We start from the raw sequence: 22,698 nt of genomic DNA on the forward strand, positions 1-22,698 counted from the left end.
TCAGCCATTAAACTCCCTTCTCAAATGAAAATGTCCACAGAATCCCACTCTAGATCCCGGCGCTATAACCCCCTCAGCCATTAAACTCCCTTCTCAAATGAAAATGTCCACAGAATCCCACTCTAGATCCCGGCGCTATAACCCCCTCAGCCATTAAACTCCCTTCTCAAATGAAAATGTCCACAGAATCCCACTCTAGATCCCGGCGCTATAACCCCCTCAGCCATTAAACTCCCTTCTCAAATGAAAATGTCCACAGAATCCCACTCTAGATCCCGGCGCTATAACCCCCTCAGCCATTAAACTCCCTTCTCAAATGAAAATGTCCACAGAATCCCACTCTAGATCCCGGCGCTATAACCCCCTCAGCCATTAAACTCCCTTCTCAAATGAAAATGTCCACAGAATCCCACTCTAGATCCCGGCGCTATAACCCCCTCAGCCATTAAACTCCCTTCTCAAATGAAAATGTCCACAGAATCCCACTCTAGATCCCGGCGCTATAACCCCCTCAGCCATTAAACTCCCTTCTCAAATGAAAATGTCCACAGAATCCCACTCTAGATCCTGGCGCTATCTCAGTTCAAGGCAGGGCTGTGTGCCCAGTGGCTGTGCCTCCTCAGCCCTACAAATTTCAAGGAAATTCCTCAACCCTTCCAACCTCACTCCAAACTACAACACATCTTGAGGTCAATAAAGAAGCTTCACATAATACAGTTTGAAACAGAAATTTATTCTCAGAATAATGCACAAAAGCACAGGTTGAGGCTATTGTTGGGAGGCTTCCCTCCCCTTCCTCTTGCTCCTCCCCCTCCTCTCTGAATGCCAGGGAGAACACAGTTGAAGGAAACATGCAATCACAAACAATGATCAACTCTAAAGACAAAAAGGTTTGGTCCAAAAGAACTCAACATAATTAATCCAATGACTGTGAAGAGCTTCACTGAGTAGGATTATATTGCAGATGTAGTGTTTCCACAGGGTGGCTCTTCAGTGCACCAGCGGGGCCTGCTTGAGGGAGATGAGGACTGAACGCATGCGGGAGACGTCTTTGGCCTGCTTGCTAGACTTGGGGTTAAAGTCACACAGCCGGGCCACCCGTTCCCACTCAGTGCCTGGGGATGACTCGTCAATGTCATTTACAAAGGCTTCTTCTGCTGCCCTGGAAGCAACAACAAAATATGTTGGTTTATGTAGAACCCCCTTTGAGCAACCTGGTGGCTGCCTTGCTACACAAGCAACTGCCTGTTTGTCCCTTTCTTAATGGCATTCTGGCTTTCCCAAGATAACAGTCCCTGGCCCAGGTCAGACTCAGGTAGACACGTGGCTGGCTCTCCTAGGCACAGGGTGCCCAGACCACTGTGTAAAATGTTGGAATACAGGTGTTTGGTTCAGGGCTCACTATGTCTCTCTGTCTGGCTGTCTCTGCTCCTGTGGAGCATTAATAAAACAAGTCCTTAGCCAGCTACACACTGCTTTTATTAACAAGAACAAAGCAGCAGGCTGGTCAAGAGCTTCAGTAGTTTATGCTGGGCTGTACTGAATTTCAAGGAAATTTAGAGACTTCTAAAAGCCCACAGATCATTGCACAATAGCCTCTAGATTTATTCCTAAGGCTGGAGAGAAACGGGGCAGATCAAAAGGAATTCAAGACAAAGCTCCCATGCTAGCAGGCACTAGAGACTAAAGCCATTCTGGAAGGGGGTTTGTTAGGACATTCTCCAGTCAGCCAAAAGTTTGCCATTTTCCCTCCAGCCAGGTGCCTTGGGGCCACTCAGGGCACACTGGCAGGAGAGCCAACGTGAGTTGCTTTTTGGCAGGATGCTGCTCCAACATTCTTTCACATCAAGGTCAGCCCACCCCCAGTTCGGAATTAACTGGTGGGAGCTACAGCCGGAAAGGACAGCAGTAAGACACACTATATTCATCTACTCCAACAAGCATCACGGGCAAAGCAAAAGCAATGGAGATGACTGGTCTGTAGGGACGGAGGGGTGGCACTATCACAGGGATGGCCGTGGCAAACACCGCTGAAGCCCAGAGCTACTACAACACTGCGACTTCATGGCACACACAGTTAGGGGCAGTGAGAAAGGTTTACTTAACTGTTCTAGGCTGTAGCAAGGATGGTTTATGTTTGTGCTTAAAGGTGAAGAGAAGAAAAGAAACGAGAGAAACTTTAAGTCAGATATAGAAAATGAGAATGAGCTCAATGCAGATGGTCAGTAAGCTGGACATGCCCTTGCCACTCTATCTGTGCTTAGGGACGTGCAGCTGGCTTTGCTGGCCACCCAGCTGCCCAGCAAAACCAGACTCGACCTTTCCAGTCTCCATTTCTACTCCAGAGAGAATGTGCAGAAATCAAATCAAACACCACCTGTAAGTCCAGCATTTCACAAGTCTCACTGCAAATGCATCTGGGGGCCCAGGAAACCCAGTTCTGTCTTCTAAGGGGATGAACATCTCAAGGTCATAGGCCCTGAGAGGCTCTACAGACCTGAGCTCATCGTCCACCTTTTACAGGTTCCTCTCCTCTTCCATCCCACCCTTACTTCTCTTGTAAAGCCAGCCCTAATTTTTGAGGAGGAGACAATGAGAACTGTTTCTAACTCTTCAGCAACACTGCTTTGATAACAGGAATCGTTTAAAAAAAAAAAAAAGAAAAACACCTTCTCCAGCGAAGATGCAGGTTTCTTTTGAGGGGTCTGGGGGAGAAGCCCAAGTGGCCCATATCAGACACTTCAACTATCCTGATCTCAAAGCTGGGGGCTTCCCTGTGCTAGGAGACAGGACATCAGAAGCTGACCACTAAATAGCAATTTCTGACATGCGAGACCACAGAAGAACAATTATAGACACCCATTGGAGACAACCTCCTCTGCTCTGGACTCTTCTGCCTGAGGGAAAAGCAAATGACCCCACATCATTTGAATGAACCAAGTATGGAAAATGCTGCCCCGCAGCTCTGACTTTGGCAATGCAAGGTGCTGCTGCTCACTGGCTCCTAACCTCCTAGGACTGCCACCTGCTCCCAGGTGGGGAAACCTCCTTCCCACCTGAGGCAGGCAGGCAACAGGGCATGGCAGCAGTGACAGCAGCAAGAGCAACAGGGCCGAGTTTCCCCGAGCTTCAAACCCTTCCCAGATAAGATCGCAAATGACACATTTTGAAAGTGAGTTAGCTTTCTTCCTTCCAAAACCCCCAATATGAAAAATGGTCATCAGAGGATGCAGGGAGTCACAATTCTGGAAGATTCATCAACGGATCATACCCCACTTATCAATTCTTAGGCAGCCCCCAAAATGCCAATTTGAAGTAATTTAAAAAGCAAAGCAACTTGTGACATAAAAGGAGCATTAACTCTAAACAAAAAGTAGAAAGAATCACAAGAAAAAGGAATTAGTTTTGCAACATACACATAACCAATCACGTCAGCGAAGGGTTGTTTGTAGAAAGCTTCATCTGCCACCCTAGACAGCAAGAGGTCCAAAAGGCAGGCAAGCAGGCAGGAAAAAAGAGAGAACATTGAGAAGCAGAAACATCTAAAATCCACAATTGAGGTGCAACTGTGCTCTGAGGAGCTGCTCCCAAGGCTCCTTCCTAACCCCCGTGAGGCTTCCAGCGCTGGAGACTTCAGCAGGACTGGTTTCCCGCTGGTCTTCTGACATGGGGATTGCTCCACGACAGAGTGAGTACTGCCAACTTCATCCCTTTGGCTTACCCCAGCAACATGGGCATTTATTAAGCACCCAATTATGGACTAAGCTCCTTCACATACATTATGTTGATTCAATCCTTAACTCTAACAACCTATGACCCTGACTGTTCTCACCCCCACTGTACAGATGAGGTAACTGAGGCTTAGAGATGAAACAACTTACTCGGCTACACCACAGTGGCAGCATTCAGGACTCACAACCAAGGCAGCCTGGCCCTAAGTCCAGGGCTCTTTCTACTACATAGCCATGCTTCTCCCTGCTGGTGTGTGCCCAGAAAGTCACGCCACCTTCCTGCCTATCTCAGTAAATATCACCGGGCAGGAATGCTGCCAGATACCAGATGCGCTAGGACCCAAAGCCAGTTTTATCTTGGATTATCCAACTACTGCTTCCCCACACTGGCTGGGTGGGATACATTTTCAGAATCCTGAAACACATTTGGTCATTTTAAAATCTCAACCTTACAGGAAAAAACGGCTGGAGGCGAGTGGTCTGGTGGGAAGAACACTGGACTAGGATCCTGGCCCTGGCTTATGTTGTTTCTGAATATGGCTCTCTGCTCAAGAAGCGGGTACAGTTTCTGAATATTTTTACACCAGACTCAATTGGCTTTGACAAGGCACAGCCCAGAATCCAGAACTTCATCCCTTCTTAACTCTCAATGTGGCAGGGCTCTCAGACAGGAAGGAGGGGGCAGACTGGGTGAAGAAATTTTTACAGCAGGGGCCAGGCTGGCTTTGACTGTTGCCCTGGACTGACTCCCTGGGCTCAGGGAGCCAGTCCACTGTGTCCACTGTGGCTGGGTAGGGAACCTCACTCACAGAGTTTCACCCTGTCCTTTGTCAAGTCGATTTGGGGTGGGCGAGGGGAAAGACATTTTTCAAGGATAACCATGCCTGGTCATTAAGCTAACCTCACATATTTATCTGAAGGCAAATTCTAGTAATTTTAATTTAAGTTAATTTTGAAGCTCACACATGCCCTTCCTTCTTTCCCATTTTGGTTTACACACAGGAGGTGTTTTGTGGGAATTTAAAGAAGGCAAAAAGAGCAGGCTGATTGTAACTTAAAGTGACTCAGCAGGAAAACAGAGTTGTTTGTGGGCAGAATGAGTGGGAGGAAAAGGCAAGGCAGGCTGGCTTGTAAAGCCACAATCCTTTTAGTTTACACAAAGGGCTAAATCTGATCGATTTCAACTTGGGTTTCCCTCCACAAGAAGAGTAGAGGTTTCACGACTCCTGTCAAATCATCACTAAGACAACAAAGTTTGAATGTCAGGCTCTTGCTCCTTTGCAGCTAGCCCAAGACCAAAGCTCCTCAGTGACAAGCATATCCCCTGTCAGGGTTGCAGGCCCAGAACAAACAGAAAATCAGACACACACACAGGTGGCCCTCCGCTTGTCTTTCACTTGAAAGTAGCAATCCTCAGCCAAGGCAGGAAGAGGCTCAGGGAGGCTCGGCAGACGGGAGGGAAGAGGAATGCCTGCCCCAGGACAAGCTCTGGAGGCATGAATACAATGCAGAACTTCATTCCATAAACAGCCTCAAAGTGGGCATAGAAAAAAATATTTGTCATCTCTGAGAACTGTGCATTCCCCAAAGTTTCTCAAGCCTTGAAACAGCTGACAAGCACAAGTGCTACCTGTAATAGGGTAAATGTTCTGGGGTTGTTCTTGACGCGCAAACTCATCCAGCTGCAGGAGTCAGTCACTGCTCTGGCTGGCTCCTATGAAAAGGAAATTCTTTTCCATGGCTGTCACTGAATAATTCACAGCTCTTGTGCCATGACACTGAGGCCCCAACTTGGGATAAAAGTAGGGAGAGGCAGTCTGGGGACTGACAATAGACTACAGATTGTGCAGGGCAAGAACCATGTCTGCCGGCCACACACCAACCCCCAGTGCAGTACCAGGCGCGATGTGCTCCTACTGCTTTGGTGACCGAGTGGTGAGGCAGCTGGAAGGCAGGAGGCCTGACGATGCTCTCACAATTAACTGGATGCCCTTCCTGTCTCCGAGTTTCCTCTTTCAAACTTCTCACCTTTCTGCCTTATCTCTCGGGTCCCCTTAACATCCGAGAATCATACTTGCTTGAAATGAGCACCCCGTTTTCTTTTTGAGACCGAGTCTCACTGTCACCCAGCCTGGAGTGCAGTGGCGCAATCTCAGCTCACTGTAACCGTCACCTCCCGGGTTCTAGTGATTCTCCTGCCTCAGCCTCCCGAGTTGCTGGGATTACAGGCACATGCCACCACGCCCGGCTAATTTTTGTATTTTTAGTAGAGATGGGGTTTCACCATGTTGGGCAGGCTGGTCTCAAACTCCTGACCTCAAGTGATCTGCCCGCCTCAGCCTCCCAACGTGCTGGGATTACAGGTGTGAGTCAAGGTGTCTGGCCTCTCTTTTCTTTTCTAAAAATATTCACTCTTTACCCATAGACAGATAACAAGGACGAATTACTTTATACATCTAAATGGGACCTATTCCTTTGAACTCAAGTTTAGAGTCAAACATGGATGGAGGGGGGAGTAGTCAGCAATATAAAAATAAAAATCTCCAAGGGAGGGTGCAGACCCTTGGAAGAAGTCCCCCAAAGTGACTCTCAAATGGCTCCCACCTCCAACCAGTGAAGAATCACTGGAATAAAGTGTAAAAGCCATCTCTTCTGTCCTAGAGCCCTGCTGACAATGGCTAGTGTGCCACTAGCTTTATGCTCTCAGGGTCAGCCCTGTGCTGCAAGGTTCCCACAAGGCAAGTGACCTGCTTCCTAAACAGCTCTACATTCTCAGTGAGTGGTGGGAAAGTCCCTTTTTCTCTCTGGAACTTAAGAGGTTCATCTGTGAGACCAGCTTACCCAGCATTTTACAGTTCCAAGTAAAGAAAGGTACCAAGGCCCAAACTCAATGCCTGGAGAGACTAAACTTTTTAAGACTAAGCTCCTAAAAACAGGTGTCATTACTCCCTCTGAGAACAATGGATTCTGTATACAGAGAGTATCCCTTTCTTGACAGTTTAGCAAAACTTCCTTGAAAAAATTTCTGCAACAGAAAGGCTGTTACCAACATATTCATTATCTAAGTTTGAAAATTTGCGTGTCAAGTTCCTGAAGCATCACAGATCCTGTGCAGGGAGGGTTGGCATGGCTACAGTACTTCAAACTAAACTCAAGTGCCAGGGCCGCCGGCTAGGGGAGTTCCCAGGGCTCACAGGGTGCTCGTACACAGTCCCCACCTGGCTTTACTGATCTGAACTTGCACCTGGGAGAAAATCATCTTGAAGGAGCAGAGGACACAGGAGCCTGGACCTGTCAGCACCACCTACTGACCACAGGCTCGACAACAGCCCCACATAGCTGATGGAAGCCATCACCACTGGCAACCTAGCCTGCACACCAGACAGCAGTCCCACAGAACTCCACATGGAACCTGACAGGCACTCCTTGAGCACACCGCCCCAGAGGAAGGTGACCAGAATGCAGGCTCAAGCTGGAATTCAATGAGCTGAAGGGCTGCTAGTAAACAAAAGAGAGTCCAACTGATCTGTCATACTTGACCCACAATGGCACTGGCTGGCTGGCAAAGCCATTAGCTCTCTCTCCTGCCACATCTCTGTCTAACAGAGCTGCCAGAGATAAGGGCACTTAACCCAACTTGCTTCCTGCCTCGGTGTACAGGAACCCAAGGCTCTACCCTGAAAATTAAAAATATCCCCAGGCCCAGTCTGGCCCGTTTATACACTGAAGTGAATGGACTGACTATTTGGTGAAAGTTGGGCTCTGAAGCTGCCTGCCCTGAAGGAAGCAACACCACATATCCTCTCTTTGCTGCTTCCAAGAAGGGCTCAAAGTGCAGGGCATTAAAGCCCAGCTGCTGGTGGGTGGTGATATGAGAATGAAAGCATTTTTCTCCTCACAGCTCCTTAACCATCAGTAACTAAATAAAATCTATTTCAAACAGAGTATTTTTAATAAGTCAATTCAAGACTTTTTAAGGCACAGATAAGTACCCACAGAACCCTCAATTCTAAAGTAATTATGCTGGAACATTCTTGGCTGTCTAATTACAAAGCACATTTTCCTGCCAATGGACCCCTTCATGAAGGGGTTTTCAGAGGGCAGGGCTATATTTAGGATACTCAACAGGACCAAGTCTATAATCATATCCAAAGTAACTAGATCTGGGTGTATTCATGACACCCAGCTTTCATTTCAGGGTTCCATGAAAAGTAACTTTTCCCTTGGCTGAATCACATCATTTATTAACCAAACTCTCAGAGAGCTAAGCTCAGTACAGCTGGGATGGCTAAACAATAGGGTGAATTATGCTCACAAAACCTGAGAGACTTGCTACCTGTTTCAAGCACTTTCTTTAAAAACTGCAGACATTTCACACTAAAGGAGGCAGAAGACAAAAACCTAGATTGGATGCTGAGAATGGATTTGATTCAATTTTGGAAAACAAAATGTGCTACAACCACCATGGACTGACCTGTTGTTTGCTTTTGTTTTCTGTAGCTGCTCGTCCTGTCTTGCATACCACTCTTCTAGCTCCTTTATTGCCTTTTCTTTCCACTCTGCTTCTTGCTTCCGAGAATTGGCATCTTTGAAGGGAGAGAAGAGAAAGACAATACAACTGAGGCAAAGTGCAAACTGAAGTTCATCAGTTTATTTTGGTCTTAATGAACTTACAGTGGATGCAGGTCCACGTTTATGTGCATGTTGGGGAAGAAGAGGAGGGAGGGGAAAATAAACTTCTGTTTTCCCTGTTTGCACAACCAACTCTGATTTCAGTACTTCTATTCCTTTCCACAGTCCTATTCCTGGATCCTATTCCTGGTCTTATCCCAGTCCACTGACATCTTAGTGGGTCATTAGTTTTGTTCTGTCTTGTTTTTGGCAGAGCGAAAGAGGAGGCTGTATGTGGAAATACTGACTTTTATTAATAATAAGAAAAAAGCCATCTGGGCACCAATGGGGGGAGAAACAATTATAGATAATTCTTCACCAATGCTGCCAATATTTAGTTCAGAGTAGGGTATTCATCTTAATCTTTTAACTCTTCTCCCAAACTAGTCCATATTCTAGGTTTGACAATGGTTTTGTGGAACACAAGGTGGCACTCTAATAACTAAATATGGTAGAAGCACTTGAGTAAAGCAGGGTGCTATTAGGACAATTACCAAAAGTAGAGATGATTCAGGAACCAGAGAATGCTAGAACACAGAATATTAGCACTAGAGAGGACCACAAAGCATCTACTCCTAGTTTGCAGAGTGTGTTTGTGGCAGAGCCAGGGCAGAGCTACAAAAGAAACTCCACTGGAGAGAAGTGCAGGGGGTAGAGGTATGGGATCATTGTTAACAGGTAACCTAAACGTTCTAGAAATGAGAGCAAGAAAATGCACACCTAGCAGGTTTGCTAGATTGGATTCTCAAAAATGAAACATGAAGTTTCTGAGGACTAAATATGGTTTTCCCACAAGGGAAAGAGACATACATCAGTAAATGGTGAGAGATAAAGAAATACATGCCAGCTGGTCGTGGTGGCTCACACCTGTAATCCCAACACTTTCGGAGGCCGAGGCAGGTGGATCATCTGAGGTCAGGAGTTCGAGACCAGCCTGGCCATGGTGAAATCCTGTCTCTACTAAAAATACAAAAAATTAGCTGGATGTGGTGGCATGTGCCTATAATCCTAGCTACTGGGGAGGCTGAGGCAGGAGAATCGCTTGAATCTGGAAGGCAGAGGTCGCAGTGAGCTGAGATCGCACTACTGCACTCCAGCTTAGGGAACAAAGCGAGACTCCATCTCAAAAAACAAAAACAAAACAAAAAAAAAAAAACAAAAAAAAGAAATACATGTCAACATGTCATAGCTACTGAGGCAGCTGACACTTTAAGTTAACCTGATACTTCACTTTAAACAAGTTCTTCTGGATATTCTATCTGGCAGGTGTTTTACAGACATCTAACTCAATCTTTACAACAATCCCAAGAAGGTAAATTCTGATCCCATTTACAACAGTGAGGAAAACTAAAGCTCAGAAAGTTTGAGTGAACTTCCTAAAGGTTATAGTAAGTGACAGATCCAAGATTCAAACCCAGATCTGGCTCTAAAGCTTACACTTTGCTTACCTCATTATGCTTCCTCCAAAGGGAGGGACAGAAAGGGAGGCAAGCCTAGAAATAATCACAAAATGTGACTAGAAAGTGGCCACCAGTGATCTGGACAGAGTTTTGAAAGTGCAGAGCAAGAGCCCAAACTGTAATTAGTGTATTTGAGAAGGACAGTAGAAAGCAGTAGTGGCGTCAAGTAACTACTAGAAGGGATGAAAAATGAAGCATTCTTGGGCATTTTTAGGGCCTTTGCAAGAAAGGTCTTACAGTAACAACTTGCAAAAGGCTGTGTGTAACCATAAGAAAAAGCCTAATAGCAGCTAGAAACTCCCCCAAGTTTCAGGTTAGAAAGAACATTCATCTTGGTATCTAATTTGTCGGAAGGTCATCTATCATTCAGAAGAATCATTTTCTCAGATTTTTCACTGATGACTATAAAGTATACATAGTAAACTTTTTTTGGTTTTGAGATAGGGTCTCTTGCTCTGTAGCCCAGGCTGTAGTACAGTGGTGCTATCACAGCTCACTGCAGCCTCAATCTCTCAGGCTCAAGTGATCTTCCCACCTCAACCTCCTAAGTAGCTGGGACCACAGGTGTGCACCACCAACCTCAGCTATTTTTTTTTCCTTTTTTTTTTTTTTTTTTTTTTTTTTTTTTTAGTACAGATAGGGTCTCACTATGGTGCCCAGGCTGGTCTTGAACTCCTGAGCTCAAGTGATCCTCCCACCTCAGCCTCCTAAAGTGCTGGGATTACAGACCTGAGCCACCCCACCCAGCTCTACAGTAAACATCTAACATGTGTCTATCATGGCATGAAGCATGGGTGTGGAATGGAAGATGTTATGCTGCAATGAGAAGCCGTGGGCTAGAAGTGCCATGTGGCAATACCTAATTTAAAATGTAAGGCCCCCTTTTCAATCGTGGTGAAATTACTTCCAAATAATTACCTTTTTGATTGGACAGTATTTTCTATGTATTTTGATGTTCACTTAAAATTTATTATACATTAGGTCTAAAATATAAAATTTATCTCTGAAAAATTAAATAAAAATGGTGACCTGCTGAACAGACTGTGGTTACTGTATAAAACAGTACATTTAAATTGGTCTTCTGGCTTTTGCAGCTTTAGTGCCACTGCAATACTAATTTAGAATTCTTCCCCTCAGAGGATGAAGAGGAAGAGTCCCTTTAGACAGCAAAGCACACTCACAGGTGCCTTCCATTCTGGCCACCCTCGTTACTGGTCATAGAAAAGAAAATTACTTGAGAATGTAGCCAGCAGCTAGGCTGAAAACCACTGGCACCAGTTCTCTATTTTTGGCATCGTGTGCTTTCTCACAGTTTTTGCAAGGAAAAAAGGTGAAATTGAAGGAACACCTTGTTCATGAACCAAGTGAATACAATTCAGTTGGAATGCAAGGCCAAATGTTTTACTTCTCTCAAAAAAGCACTTTGAATTAAGAAAACAGTTCATAAGAGTATTCCCCAAGTACCCAATTTCATAATTGAAAAATTAAATCTTTCCAGACGCCAAAGTAGACTCTCTCCATGGAGAAGAAAAACTGCTAGAGCTTGGGGAAACTATGAGCCAAGATCGTGCCACTGCACTGCACTCCAACTTGGAGTGGTTTGGGTTCTGTAACATGAAAGATACTCCAGCAGTACTAAGACCAGCTAAATCTTGGCTCTAAGCATACTCAAAAGACACAAAGAACAAACAACGACCAAAGCTGTTAGGACCTATTTTCATCTTCCTACAGCTCCACTGTCCAATATGGTAGCTACTAGCTACATGTGGCTACTTCAATGCAAATTTATTAAAATTAAAGAAAATTTAAAATTCAGTTTCTCAGTCACACTTGAAATGTGAAGCCACACTTCAAAGTACTAACAGTTACATGTGGTTAGTGGCTACCATACTAGACAGTACACATAAAGAATATTTCCACCAAAGAAATTACTACTGAATGGTGCTATAAAGGTTCAAATATTAAGTGTGTTCTTTGTTCTGAAAGTCACTTAAATTGCACTAGAGAGATAAAAGGACTAGAGAGATAAATGATCTGGCATTAATTGGCTGTGTCATCTGGGTCATGTCCCTTCCTATTTCTGTGTGTCAGTTATCCCATCTGAAAAATAAGGACTCATGTTTTCACCAGTTTAACAGTTCCCAAGAGGGAATAATACTGCTGACACTGTGGTTACATAGAAGAATGTCATTATTTCTAGGAGGTGTACATTGAAATATTTAGACACGAAGTATATGATGTCTTTATCTTAAAGTAGGTCAGTCAGAACAATTTGTGTATGTGTGTATATGTCTAAAACATATCATTTATATAAAGATAACCCAATATGGTGAAATATTAATTACTGATTCTGGGGGTGCACACATTTATTTTCCTCTTCTTTCAGTTGTTCTGTAAAGTTGAGAAAAGATGAATCTTAAAGTCAGCTGATTAAAAAAAGAAAAAACAAAAGGCCACAATGTGGATTATGTCCTCACACTCTGCATACTTCTCCAATCCACCATGTATAGACACAAGTCTCCCCTGATCATGAACCAACAGGCGACACTCTGTGTACACATCTCTTTATCAAACGCCAGGCCATGTGGCTAGATGGTCATGCGCACTAAATGTTTAGAAAGCAATGTGGCTGATGGGGATGCGTAGTGACTTTGAAGCAAGGCAGACTTCAGCTGAAATTGTGACTCTTACCATTTCTTAGCTGAGTATTCCAAATACTTATTCTACCTCTCCTCCGCTTTTCTTACCTGTAAAACTTACCTTACAGAGATATTAAGGTAGGAAAAACAAATTGTACATTTTTGCTAACATACCTCATTTTCCTCATGTTACCTTAAATTAATTCAGCCTTCAAATGAAAAATGGAGGCCGGGCGCAGTGGCTCACATCTATAATCCCAGCACTTTAGGGAGGCAGAGGTGGGCGGATCATAAGGTCGGACATCGAGACCAGCCTGGCCAACGTGATGAAACCCCGTCTCTACTAAAAATACAAAAAAAAAAAAATAGCCAGGCATGGTGGCAGGCGCCTGTAGTCCCAGCTACTTGGGAGGCTGAGGCAGGAGAATGGTGTGAACCCGGGAGGTGGAGCTTGCAGTGAGCGGAGATCGCACCACTGCACTCCAGCGTGGGTGACAGAGTGAGACTCTGTCTCAAAAAAAAAAAAAAAGAAAAACGGACTGTGAAAGTCCATGGACATGTGAAACTTGAATCTTTCAAATTTACACAGCACCCTATAAACACCACCTGAGGCTACTCTTGAGGTCAGTAATAGCATCACTATGCTCTTCCTGTGAGAGGATCTTCGGGCTCTCCGGCTACTCTACTCCTCACACAATGGCCTATGATTAGGCATCTCTGGGCAGGTAGCCTTGTAACCTTCAGGCTGAGAAGATATCTTCCCAAAGATCAGACAATGACACCGGTTAATCTGAAGTAAAAAGGAATAAAAGTAGAGTCCAGGTCAACTACTCCACTGAAAACAGATACCCAAAGACAGAAAGGGATTCCTTACCAAGGGCTTCCAAGCGTTCCATTTGCTCTTCTCTCCATTTACGGATACTTTCAGGCTCTGACTGCAATCGATCCACTTGTGAAATAGCTGCGTAACTGTCTGTTGGACCATTACTTTCCTTAACACAAAACACAATTGTCCTATATTAATACCAAAAATTCCTTCCTAAAATGCACTTCACCTGAGTTAGAACCACTGGTTCTTCTTTTTTTTTTTTGAGACGGAGTTTTCACTCTTGTCGCCAAAGCTGGAGTGCAGTGCAGTGGCACTATCTTGGCTCATTGCAACCTCCGCCTCCCAGGTTCAAGCAATTCTCCTGCCTCCACCTCCTCCCAAGTAGCTGAGATTACAGGCGCCCATCACCACACACAGCTTATTTTTGTATTTTTAGTAGAGATGGGGTTTCATCACCTTGGCCAGGCTGGTCTCGAACTCCTAACCTCAGGTTATCTGCCCACTTTGGCCTCCCAAAGTGCTGGGATTACAGGCGTGAGCCACCACACCCGGCCAGAGCCACCACAAGCAACCAGTCAGAACCCCTGTTTCTAACAACAATGGTGGCTGCTGTAAAATGTTAAAGGATTACCTTAAAAGCAACAACATAGGCCAGGCACGGTGGCTCACGCCTGTAATTCCAGCACTTTGGGAGGCTGGGGTGGGTGGATCATTTGAGGTCAGGAGTTCGAGACCAGCCTGGCCAACATAGTGAAACCCGTCTCTACTAAAAATACAAAATGAACCAGGTGGTAGTGGCGTGTGCCTGTAATCCCAGCTACTGGGGAGGCTGAGGCAGGAGGAGAATTTGCTAGAACCTGGGGAATGGAGGTTGCAGTGAGCCAAGACTGCACCACTGCACTCCAGTTTGGGTGACAGAGTGAGACCCTGTCCCACCCCCCCAACCCCGCCCCCCAAAAAAGGCAACCACATAGAACAGGTGCAGTGGCTCACGCCTGTAATCCCAACACTTTGGGAGGCCGAGGTGGGCGGATCACTTCAGCCTAGGAGTTCAAGACCAGCCTGGCCAACATAGTGAAACCCCATCTCTACTAAAAATACAAAAAATTAGCCAGGCGTGGTGGCGTGCACCTGTAATTCTAGCTACTCAGGAGGCTGAGGCGGATGAATCACTTGAACCCAGGAGATGGAAGTTGCAAATGAGATGAGATCGTGCCACTGCACTCCAGCCTGGGCAACAGAGACTGTCTCAAAAAAAAAAAAAAAAAAAAAAAAGACTCAAATAAATGTTAATCTTTACAGAACTATTCCATGTGCCACTCATTGAACTAAGGAACATTATTACCAGGTTAACCTAATCAGACTATAAACAAAGATGGAAGAAGAACTATTTAAAGTATTAGTACTAACTTACTGCACTTAACACAGTGTCATTTGAAGAGTAGTTTCTTTAGAATAAAGGTGGTAACACTAGGGGCAGGTAAATAACATTTTAAAACAGTTCTCTTTTTATCAATGCTACCTCTCTTTAAATCTTTCCACTTTGGTAGATAACATACCAGCCAGTAATACATCCAGGAAAGTCAAAGGACTGGGGTTTCTTTCTAGGTCAATTAAAATCACAGGAAAGGAAAACTCTCAATGACTATCAATGAATAGAATCAGAGTACTCTGTACCTGGTAGTATTCACCATTCATTACTCCATCAACAGCATCTGCAAGACATAAGGTTTTGGTCTATCAATAAAGACTGGTCAAACACTGGGCCAAAGGGTTGTACAGCAGAATACAGCATTATATGCTGTATGAACCTTGAGCTACTAAATGCTATTCCTGTGGTAGGTGCTATATACAACAAAATAATAAAACCAAGATGTGCTTATATACAAACTTCACCAAAATGTGGACACATCTGTCCTCAAGCTCCCAAGTCCAAAACCTTTTGATTTTGTTTTCTGTTTTCTATTTTACAGTGGTAACAAATGGAAGACTGGCAGAAGAGTCTCAGAGAACAGTGTTTCTCTATGAAAGTTCTGCAGAAGAAAAAAAAAGTGTGGCCTGGAATCACCCATAGTGAGCAGACACCTGCAGCTTCATCTTTGAGATAGTCTTGCTCTGTCACCCAGGCTGGAGCACAGTGGCCCAATCATGGCTTACTGTAGTCTCGACCATTTTTGGGCTCAAGCGATCCTCCCACCTCAGTCCCCACAGGAGCTGGGATTACAGGCATGCGCCACCATGCCTGGCTAATTTTTCTATGTTTTGTAGGGAGGGGATTTCGCCACGCTGTCCAGGCTGCTCTCGAATTCCTGGACTCAAGCGATCCACCCACCTCGGTCTCCCAAATTGTTGGATTACAGGCATGAGCCACCATGCCTGGCCTCTCACATTTTTCTTAATTTTCCTAGTTGACTTTTACTCCTATATGTCAGTACAAAAATGAGTTTCTTGTAGTTCATTATGTCAGTGGCCTTTTACTACTTTAAGCCATGTGCCACCTACCTATATAGTTTTTAAAGCATTCTATAAAGTTTGGGAAATAGGAAGTTTATCAAACTAGTGAAAGTATGGGGGAAGCATATTCAATTTCACCTCTGTAATAAATCCCTTGGTGCAGAATTGCTGGGTTACAGCCAGGCGCGGTGGCTCATGCCTGTAATCCCAGCACTTTGGGAGGTTGAGGCGGGAGGATCACTCAAGGTCAGGAGAGACCTGCCTGGCCAACATGGTGAAACACACCTCTGTATACTAAAAATACAAAAATTAGCCAGGGTGGTGGCACTGAGCCCATAATCCCAGCTACTCAGGAGGCTGAAGGAGGAGAATAGCTCGAACCCGGGAGGCAGAGGTTGTAGTGAGCCAAGATCGCGCCACTGCACTCCAGCCTGAGCAACAGAGCGAGACTCCATCTCAAAAAATCAAAAAACAAAAACAAACAAAAAAGACGAAGAAGAAAAAAAGGAAAAAAGGAATTGCTGGATCACAGGATATGTATTTTATTTTTTCTGAGACAGAGTCTTGCTCTGTTGCCCAGGCTGGAGTGCAGTGGTGCCATCTCGGCTCACTGCAACCTCCGCCTCCTGGATTGTTTAAGTGATTCTCCTGCCTCAGCCTCCTGAGTAGCTGGGACTATAGGTGTGAGCTATCATGCCCGGCTAATTTTTTTTTTTTTTTGGTAGTTTTAGTAGAGACGGGGTTTCACCACGTTGGCCAGATGGTCTCGAACTCCTGACCTCTGACGATCCACCTGCCTCAGCCTCCCAAAGTGCTGGGATTACAGACATGAGCTACTGCACCCAGCCAGGATTTTATTTATTTTATTTTATTTATATTTTATTTTATACTTTTTTATTATTTTATTTTATTTTATTTTATTTTGGACAGAGTCTCACTCTGTTGCCCAGGCTACAGTGCAGTGGCGCGATCTCGGCTCAATGCAACCTCCACCTCCCAAGTTCAAGCGATTCTCCTGCCTCAGCCTCCCGAATAGCTGCGATTACAGGCTCATGCCACCATGCCTGACTAATTTTTGCATTTTTTAGTAGAGACAAGGTTTCACTGTTGGTCAGGCCGATCTCGAACTCCTGACCTCAGGTGATTTGCCCACCTCGGCCTCTGAAAGTGCTGGGATTTCAGGCGTGAGCCACCGCACCCCACTCAGGATACGTATTTTAAAGACTTCTAAAACCCTACCCACTTGTTCCTATTAGTCTACCAGTTTATAGTACTACTGGCAGCAGAAGTGCCCCATTTCTTAGACCTTCCCTGATACTAGTGACTGTGCTTGATCATGTTTTAAAATTTTTGCTAATTTGATAACGGAAAAAAAAGTCACGGTGGCTTTGTTGTGCCACTCTTATTTCCAGTAAGGTAATCACATACCCAACATCTGATTTTCTTCTTTACTGAATTTTCTGAGTTTGCCTATTTTCCTGCTATTTTTTGATCTCTAAGTATTCGCTCTGTATTAATAGTCAAGTATTTTCCCTAGTTTCTCTTTTGATTTGGTTTATGGAATTTAACACCCGGAACAACTTAATTTGTGTATGTAGACATGATCAACTTTTTCTTTAGGATTTCTGTATCTGTTTTTATGCTGAAGGCCTTTCTTATCATGAGGTAGACAAATATTCACTTTTGTTCTTTTATTTTTTAAATGTCTCTCTTTAATCCACCTGGAATTTATTTTTGTGAAGACATAAGAGTGAGATAGTTTTAAATCCTAGATCCTACAATGGCTAGTCTGGCCAGGGCTACATTATGGTTAATATAGTACAGCTGACATACCAACTATCCACTAATATAGTCCAGCCCTGGGCTGGAATATGAGAGACTTTGATCACTACTCCATATGTAAAACAAGAAGCAATCCTCATCCCACGTCTCCTTAAAAAATCACATGCTGTCTGTCTGAAGACTCCTCCAGACCCACTGGCATCTGCTTTCCTCTTTATTAGTTACTGTATTACTGCACTAACATTCTTACAAGAATGAACAACTGGCTCAAGCCAAGGGATCGTCTGTTGCTGTGGAAACATGCAGAAAGGACATGTAGGGCCTTGACTTACTAGGATAACTAAACTAAGCAACACGATGCTTCAGAAGGAAACTTTCTAGGGCCTTTCAGGAACTCCAGACAGAAAAAGGGCCAAAGTTTTCAAAGTGAAAGACTGTCCCAAACCCACCTTCAACTTTCCACATTCCAGAAACCTTTGAAGTCAAGCAGACCTAGGTTTGAAGCTGCACTTGAGCCATTTATTACCTTGCTACCTTAGGGACACTGCTCAACTTCCACACTGATCCATTCTCATCTGAAATATGACACTACCACTTAACCCGCGGAGCTACTGCCGGTATCTGAAAGTGTACCGGTATACAGCAAATGTGCAGTATACTTAACTATCACTCATGAGATTTCCCTAAACTTCCCTCCACCACTGCTACCAATAAAATTACTTCTCCAGAAAGCTTCACTTTAATTCACCTGTGTCTCTTTTTTCTCCTACAAGAACTAACTTGTCACCAGGTGCAGTGGCTCACGCCTGCAATTCCAGCACTTTGGGAGGCCAAGGCGGGTGGATCACCTAAGGTCAGGAGTTTAAGACCAGTCTGGCCAACATAGTGAAACCCCATCTCTACTAAAAATACAAAAAGTTAGCTGGGCATGGTGGTGGGTTCCTGTAATCCCAGCTACTCGGGAGGTTGAGGCAGGAGAATCACTTGAATCCGGAAGGCAGAGGTTGCTATGAATCGAGATTGTGCCATTGCACTCCAGCCTGGGCAATAAGAGCAAAACTCCATCTCCCCCCGCCTCCCCACCCAAAAAGAAAGAAGTAATTTGTCAAAAACATAACAAATAGGCCGGGCACAGTGGCTCACGCCTGTAATCCTAACACTTTGGGAGGCCGAGTCAGGAAGACCACTTGAGGTCAGGAGTTCGAGACCAGCCTGGCCAACATGGTGAAACCCCGTCTCTAAGAAAAATACAAAAATTAGCTGAACATGGTGGTACACGCCTGTAATCCCAGCTACTTGGGAGGCTGAGGCAGGAGAACTGCTTGAACCCAGGAGGCAGAGGTTGCAGTAAACCAAGATCACGCCACTGCACTCCAGCCTGGGCGACAGAGCGAGGCTCTGTCTCAAATCAACAAAACACCGTAATAGTGCCTCACTGCAGTACTCTGTCTGTGGCCTGTCTCTCCTGTTCTCTTCCCCCACTCAGCCCTCATGATTAAGAGCTTTTCAACAGCTCTACTTGTGCTGCCTCCTTCAAGACCACCTGTTCTTCCTCAATATCCCCCCCACAGCTGGTTACCTCAATATCACTTCACCCAGCTGGTTACTTCCTGCCTCTAAACCTATGTCTCTTTTTCTGGATCTCTTAACAACCAAGGGAGTCATCCAAGGCTCAGCCCTAACCTCTCTGGTTTTTGCCTGTGCCCATCCTCCATAGGAGCATTCCGCAAGGCTGGGGGCCAGTTTAGTTTCCTCTCATCAATCTGTCATAGCTGACTGCCTATATACCTCTGTATAATACATCAGAAAGAGAGCTCCCGCCTAAAACCTCTCAATTTACTCAGTACACTTCAAAGCCTAAAGGCCTTGTAACTCCTTTCTCCCACTAACAGTAGCTGGAATTCACTGGATACTTACTATATAACTGTAAGCACTTTATAGACACTCTTTAATGTAATCCTAAAGATGCCACATAGCATTATAAATTATATTATGCAACTTTTACAAAGGAGAAAACTGAGGCCGGGCAGTGGTGGTAGTTATATACTTTGAGATCACAAAGCTAAACTCACACTCAAGCAGTTTAGGATAGCATAGAATCTTAACCACTGGAGCATATCCTAAAAAAAAAAAAAGGAAGGAAAAAGAAAACTAAGAGAGAAAAAGTGTCCAATCAGTTCTCTAATCCCCAAAGGAAATGCTGACCACTGCATATTACCAACCTCAATTACACTGTCAGGAATCTGGCTTTAAGTCACCAAATGCTTAGTTCACTAAGAAAGTCCTTCCTAGGAACTAAGTCAGCAACCATTTCTTTCCTTCCCTTTGCTGAAGGCTTGATGCACAAAGGACCCGAGTATCCAACTCTATTCTCTTCCTTTTACTTTCCCTAACTGCCTGTCACCAAGATCTGTCAGTTCTACACAGGACCCTTGGATCTGACATTTTTGCCCATTTCTCTGTCAAACGTGAGCATCTACTACATGTCAGACACACTGCTAGGTAGTGGAGATAAAACAGTAAGGGTAACACTGTCCTTGAATCAGGACAATCTTCCAACTATAGATCTTGGGTCCTGCTTCTCCCAAATCTGTTCTACCTGGGACAGCCACAACTGCCTGTCTCTTACCGCACCACACCCAGGCTAAAACAACTAAACACTACAACAGAATGTGGTAGACTTGGGGCTCATCTATTAACTCGTGCTTTTTAAAGCAAGTTATTTCTCTCTAGGATTGTTTCTCTTCTACTAAACGAGGAAGGTAAACTAAGGATCTAAGAAGTCAATTTTAAAATTCTCAGACAAATGTTAGAGACCACCCAATGAAAATATCTCCTAATCACTTAAGGCCAACTTCATCTCGCAATCACAGCCCAGTTCAGTCCAACCTACTTGCTATAAAGTTGCATATTCGGGCATATTACATGTTCCCACTAAGTTCTTATTAGGGGACTGATTTGCTTAGGAAGCAACATGGTGCAGTCAAAAACTCAGAGGCTGCAAACTAGCAGCACCCTCCCCAACCCATCCATCGAAAGGTTCTGCCTGGCTGGCATAGTAACTTGAGATTGCTGGGTCTGAATGCCTTTACACAGAGCACTACTATAGTGCACCAAAGTCCCAGTCTCCAACACTTCTACTGTCTCATGTCAAGTCAGCTTCTCTCGTATATGTTACCTACTTGGCCCCTTAAGGTTTGAAATCAGATTAGTGTAGACACTACTCCTATATGCCCCAATAGTGCGCTATTCTCCCTTAGTTGGAAATTTTTAAGTGAATGAAAAGCCATATTTCATTTCTTCTGGCTGAATTTCCTACTTCTCTGTATTATTAAATAGGTCTTTTCCACTCATGATCCTAAGCATCACACACAGGTAAGCATCCAAAAGTCAAACTGCCATCCTACCTGCCCCATTTTTACTTGAGTTTGGCTGAGAACATTCTCTATTCACCTCTTCATCCCTCCCTGATTGGTTTAGGCTAATCGTGGGTTCTACTTAGGCAATATTGCCTGCCAAAGCTGTTCCCAGAGGGAGAGCTCCATAAGTCCTAGCTGTAAATCAATCGCTCAACCATGGTAAACTCCTATCCCGCTTGGCAGTTCTTTCTCCAGACCTAGACCATCTTTCCTGAGTTCCCTACTCACTCCTTCCTCCTCGTAATCCAACACTCTGTACACCTTAAGTGCTTAAATGCTGAATTGCATTGCTACTTTTGTTTGTATCTCTCAAAAAACAGTATTTCCATTCTTATTTTTTTTCTGCCCTCCTTTTCTAATAACTGGAGTTCTGTGCTCGGCTCAGACTTGCTTATAAGTCTGGAAAAACTGCGCCAATGCGGTTGCTTCAGAGACCGGACTAAAGGCACAGCAAGTGCTTAATGAAAAGTTGCTGAATTGAACGGGCTTCTTCCGGCTCCGAAGCCTGCCACCCTATACTTGCTTTCTCGCTCCGCCCGCGCCCAGAAGCACTCAAACACGCTGAGAACCGAGCAGGCTTCTCGAGCCTAGGTTTCTGCATGACTGGGCCAGGGTCTCGTTTCCTCTTTGCACTGCTCCCTAACCTCCTAATTCAGCAAGGAGCACAAGTCACACAGAACCTCTCGGACCCACTGTGGGCCGAGTTTCCAGACAAGTCCTCTCGCCCCAAACGCGACCGCACTCTCACCCGGACCCCCCGGCGGCTCGCCGTGCGGCTGGGGCCCGGGGGCGCCGCCGTCCAGGATGGCGAAGGCCTCGTCGTTCTCGATGCCCGCAATTTCGCTCTCCTGCTGCGCCAAGAAGGCCGCGGCCGGGTCTTCTTCGCCGGCGCCGGCCACTCCGTTCCCCAGCGCGGGACCGCCAGGGGCGCCAGCAGGGGCGCCGAATGGATCCAGCTCAGCCATGGCGGGCAATTCAACGGCACGGACACCAACGGTGAGAGAAAAACCAACCGACCCACCGACACCACACCCGGCAGCCACAGCTGTGGTGCCGACTGGGAGAGGAGGACAAGCGGGAGGAGGGAGAAGGGGGAAGCGGAAGCCCTACCAGTGTATCCGGTCGGTCTAGGCGGTGTTGGAGAGCCAAAAAAGGAACAACCAATCAGAGGACAGCAATGGTTCAGGAGCTACCCAATCAGCAAGTGGAGGGGCGGGCCCCCGAAAACAACTCGTGACTGGGGTAGCGCGGGAGGTGAAGGAGGTGAGCTGCACGGGCCCCGGGAGGCGGAAGTGCTGCCTGACAGGGAACGTCCTACCGTCCCGGCCTGCTGGAGCTGGACTGACCAGGGACGGCCACCCCTGAGGGGACTCTAGTGCTGTACTGGGAGGTGAGGTGAAGTTAGGCGGCGACGATTGGCCGATTACTAAAGAGGCATGCCACTTAGGCTTTCTGAACCTCAGTTTCCTCATTCTTAAAATGGAAACAAGAATCCTGCTCTTGCCCCCCTCCCGGGATTGTTAGAAGATTGAATCCTTAAAAAAAGAAGAAGAAGAAGAAGAAGATTGAATCCTTTTATGTGTTTGCCCTGGCTTTATAAATTTAAAATATTTAACTCTTTCAGCCAGCCTGGATTATTTGCTCCCTTAGAGCCCACAGATTTACTGTAATTGATTCAGTCCACTCCGATTTTTCTCGCCCGTAAGTATTTTT

The 22,698-nt window shown here is 45.3% G+C and overlaps 1 protein-coding gene across 11 annotated transcripts; it reads right to left on the reverse strand.

Moving 5' to 3' along the window:
* Positions 1-712: 712 nt before the first annotated feature.
* On the reverse strand, positions 713-22,151 carry CLTA (clathrin light chain A). 11 transcript variants are annotated; one of them, XM_025358966.1, is made up of 7 exons: positions 21,734-22,151; positions 15,008-15,045; positions 13,376-13,493; positions 8,206-8,317; positions 3,417-3,470; positions 2,107-2,142; positions 713-1,162 (listed from the first exon to the last, which is right to left on the reverse strand). In XM_025358966.1, exons 1-7 carry the CDS (start codon positions 21,948-21,950, stop codon positions 991-993), a joined length of 747 nt encoding a protein of 248 aa, XP_025214751.1. In that variant the 5' UTR covers positions 21,951-22,151; the 3' UTR covers positions 713-990. The 11 variants fall into 11 exon arrangements, with proteins under 11 accessions (XP_025214751.1, XP_025214753.1, XP_025214752.1 ...); XM_025358968.1 differs by lacking the exon at positions 3,417-3,470; XM_025358967.1 differs by lacking the exon at positions 2,107-2,142.
* Positions 22,152-22,698: the final 547 nt, after the last annotated feature.

Source organism: Theropithecus gelada, chromosome 15 (assembly GCF_003255815.1).
Source record: "Theropithecus gelada isolate Dixy chromosome 15, Tgel_1.0, whole genome shotgun sequence".
Taxonomy (NCBI): domain Eukaryota; kingdom Metazoa; phylum Chordata; class Mammalia; order Primates; family Cercopithecidae; genus Theropithecus; species Theropithecus gelada.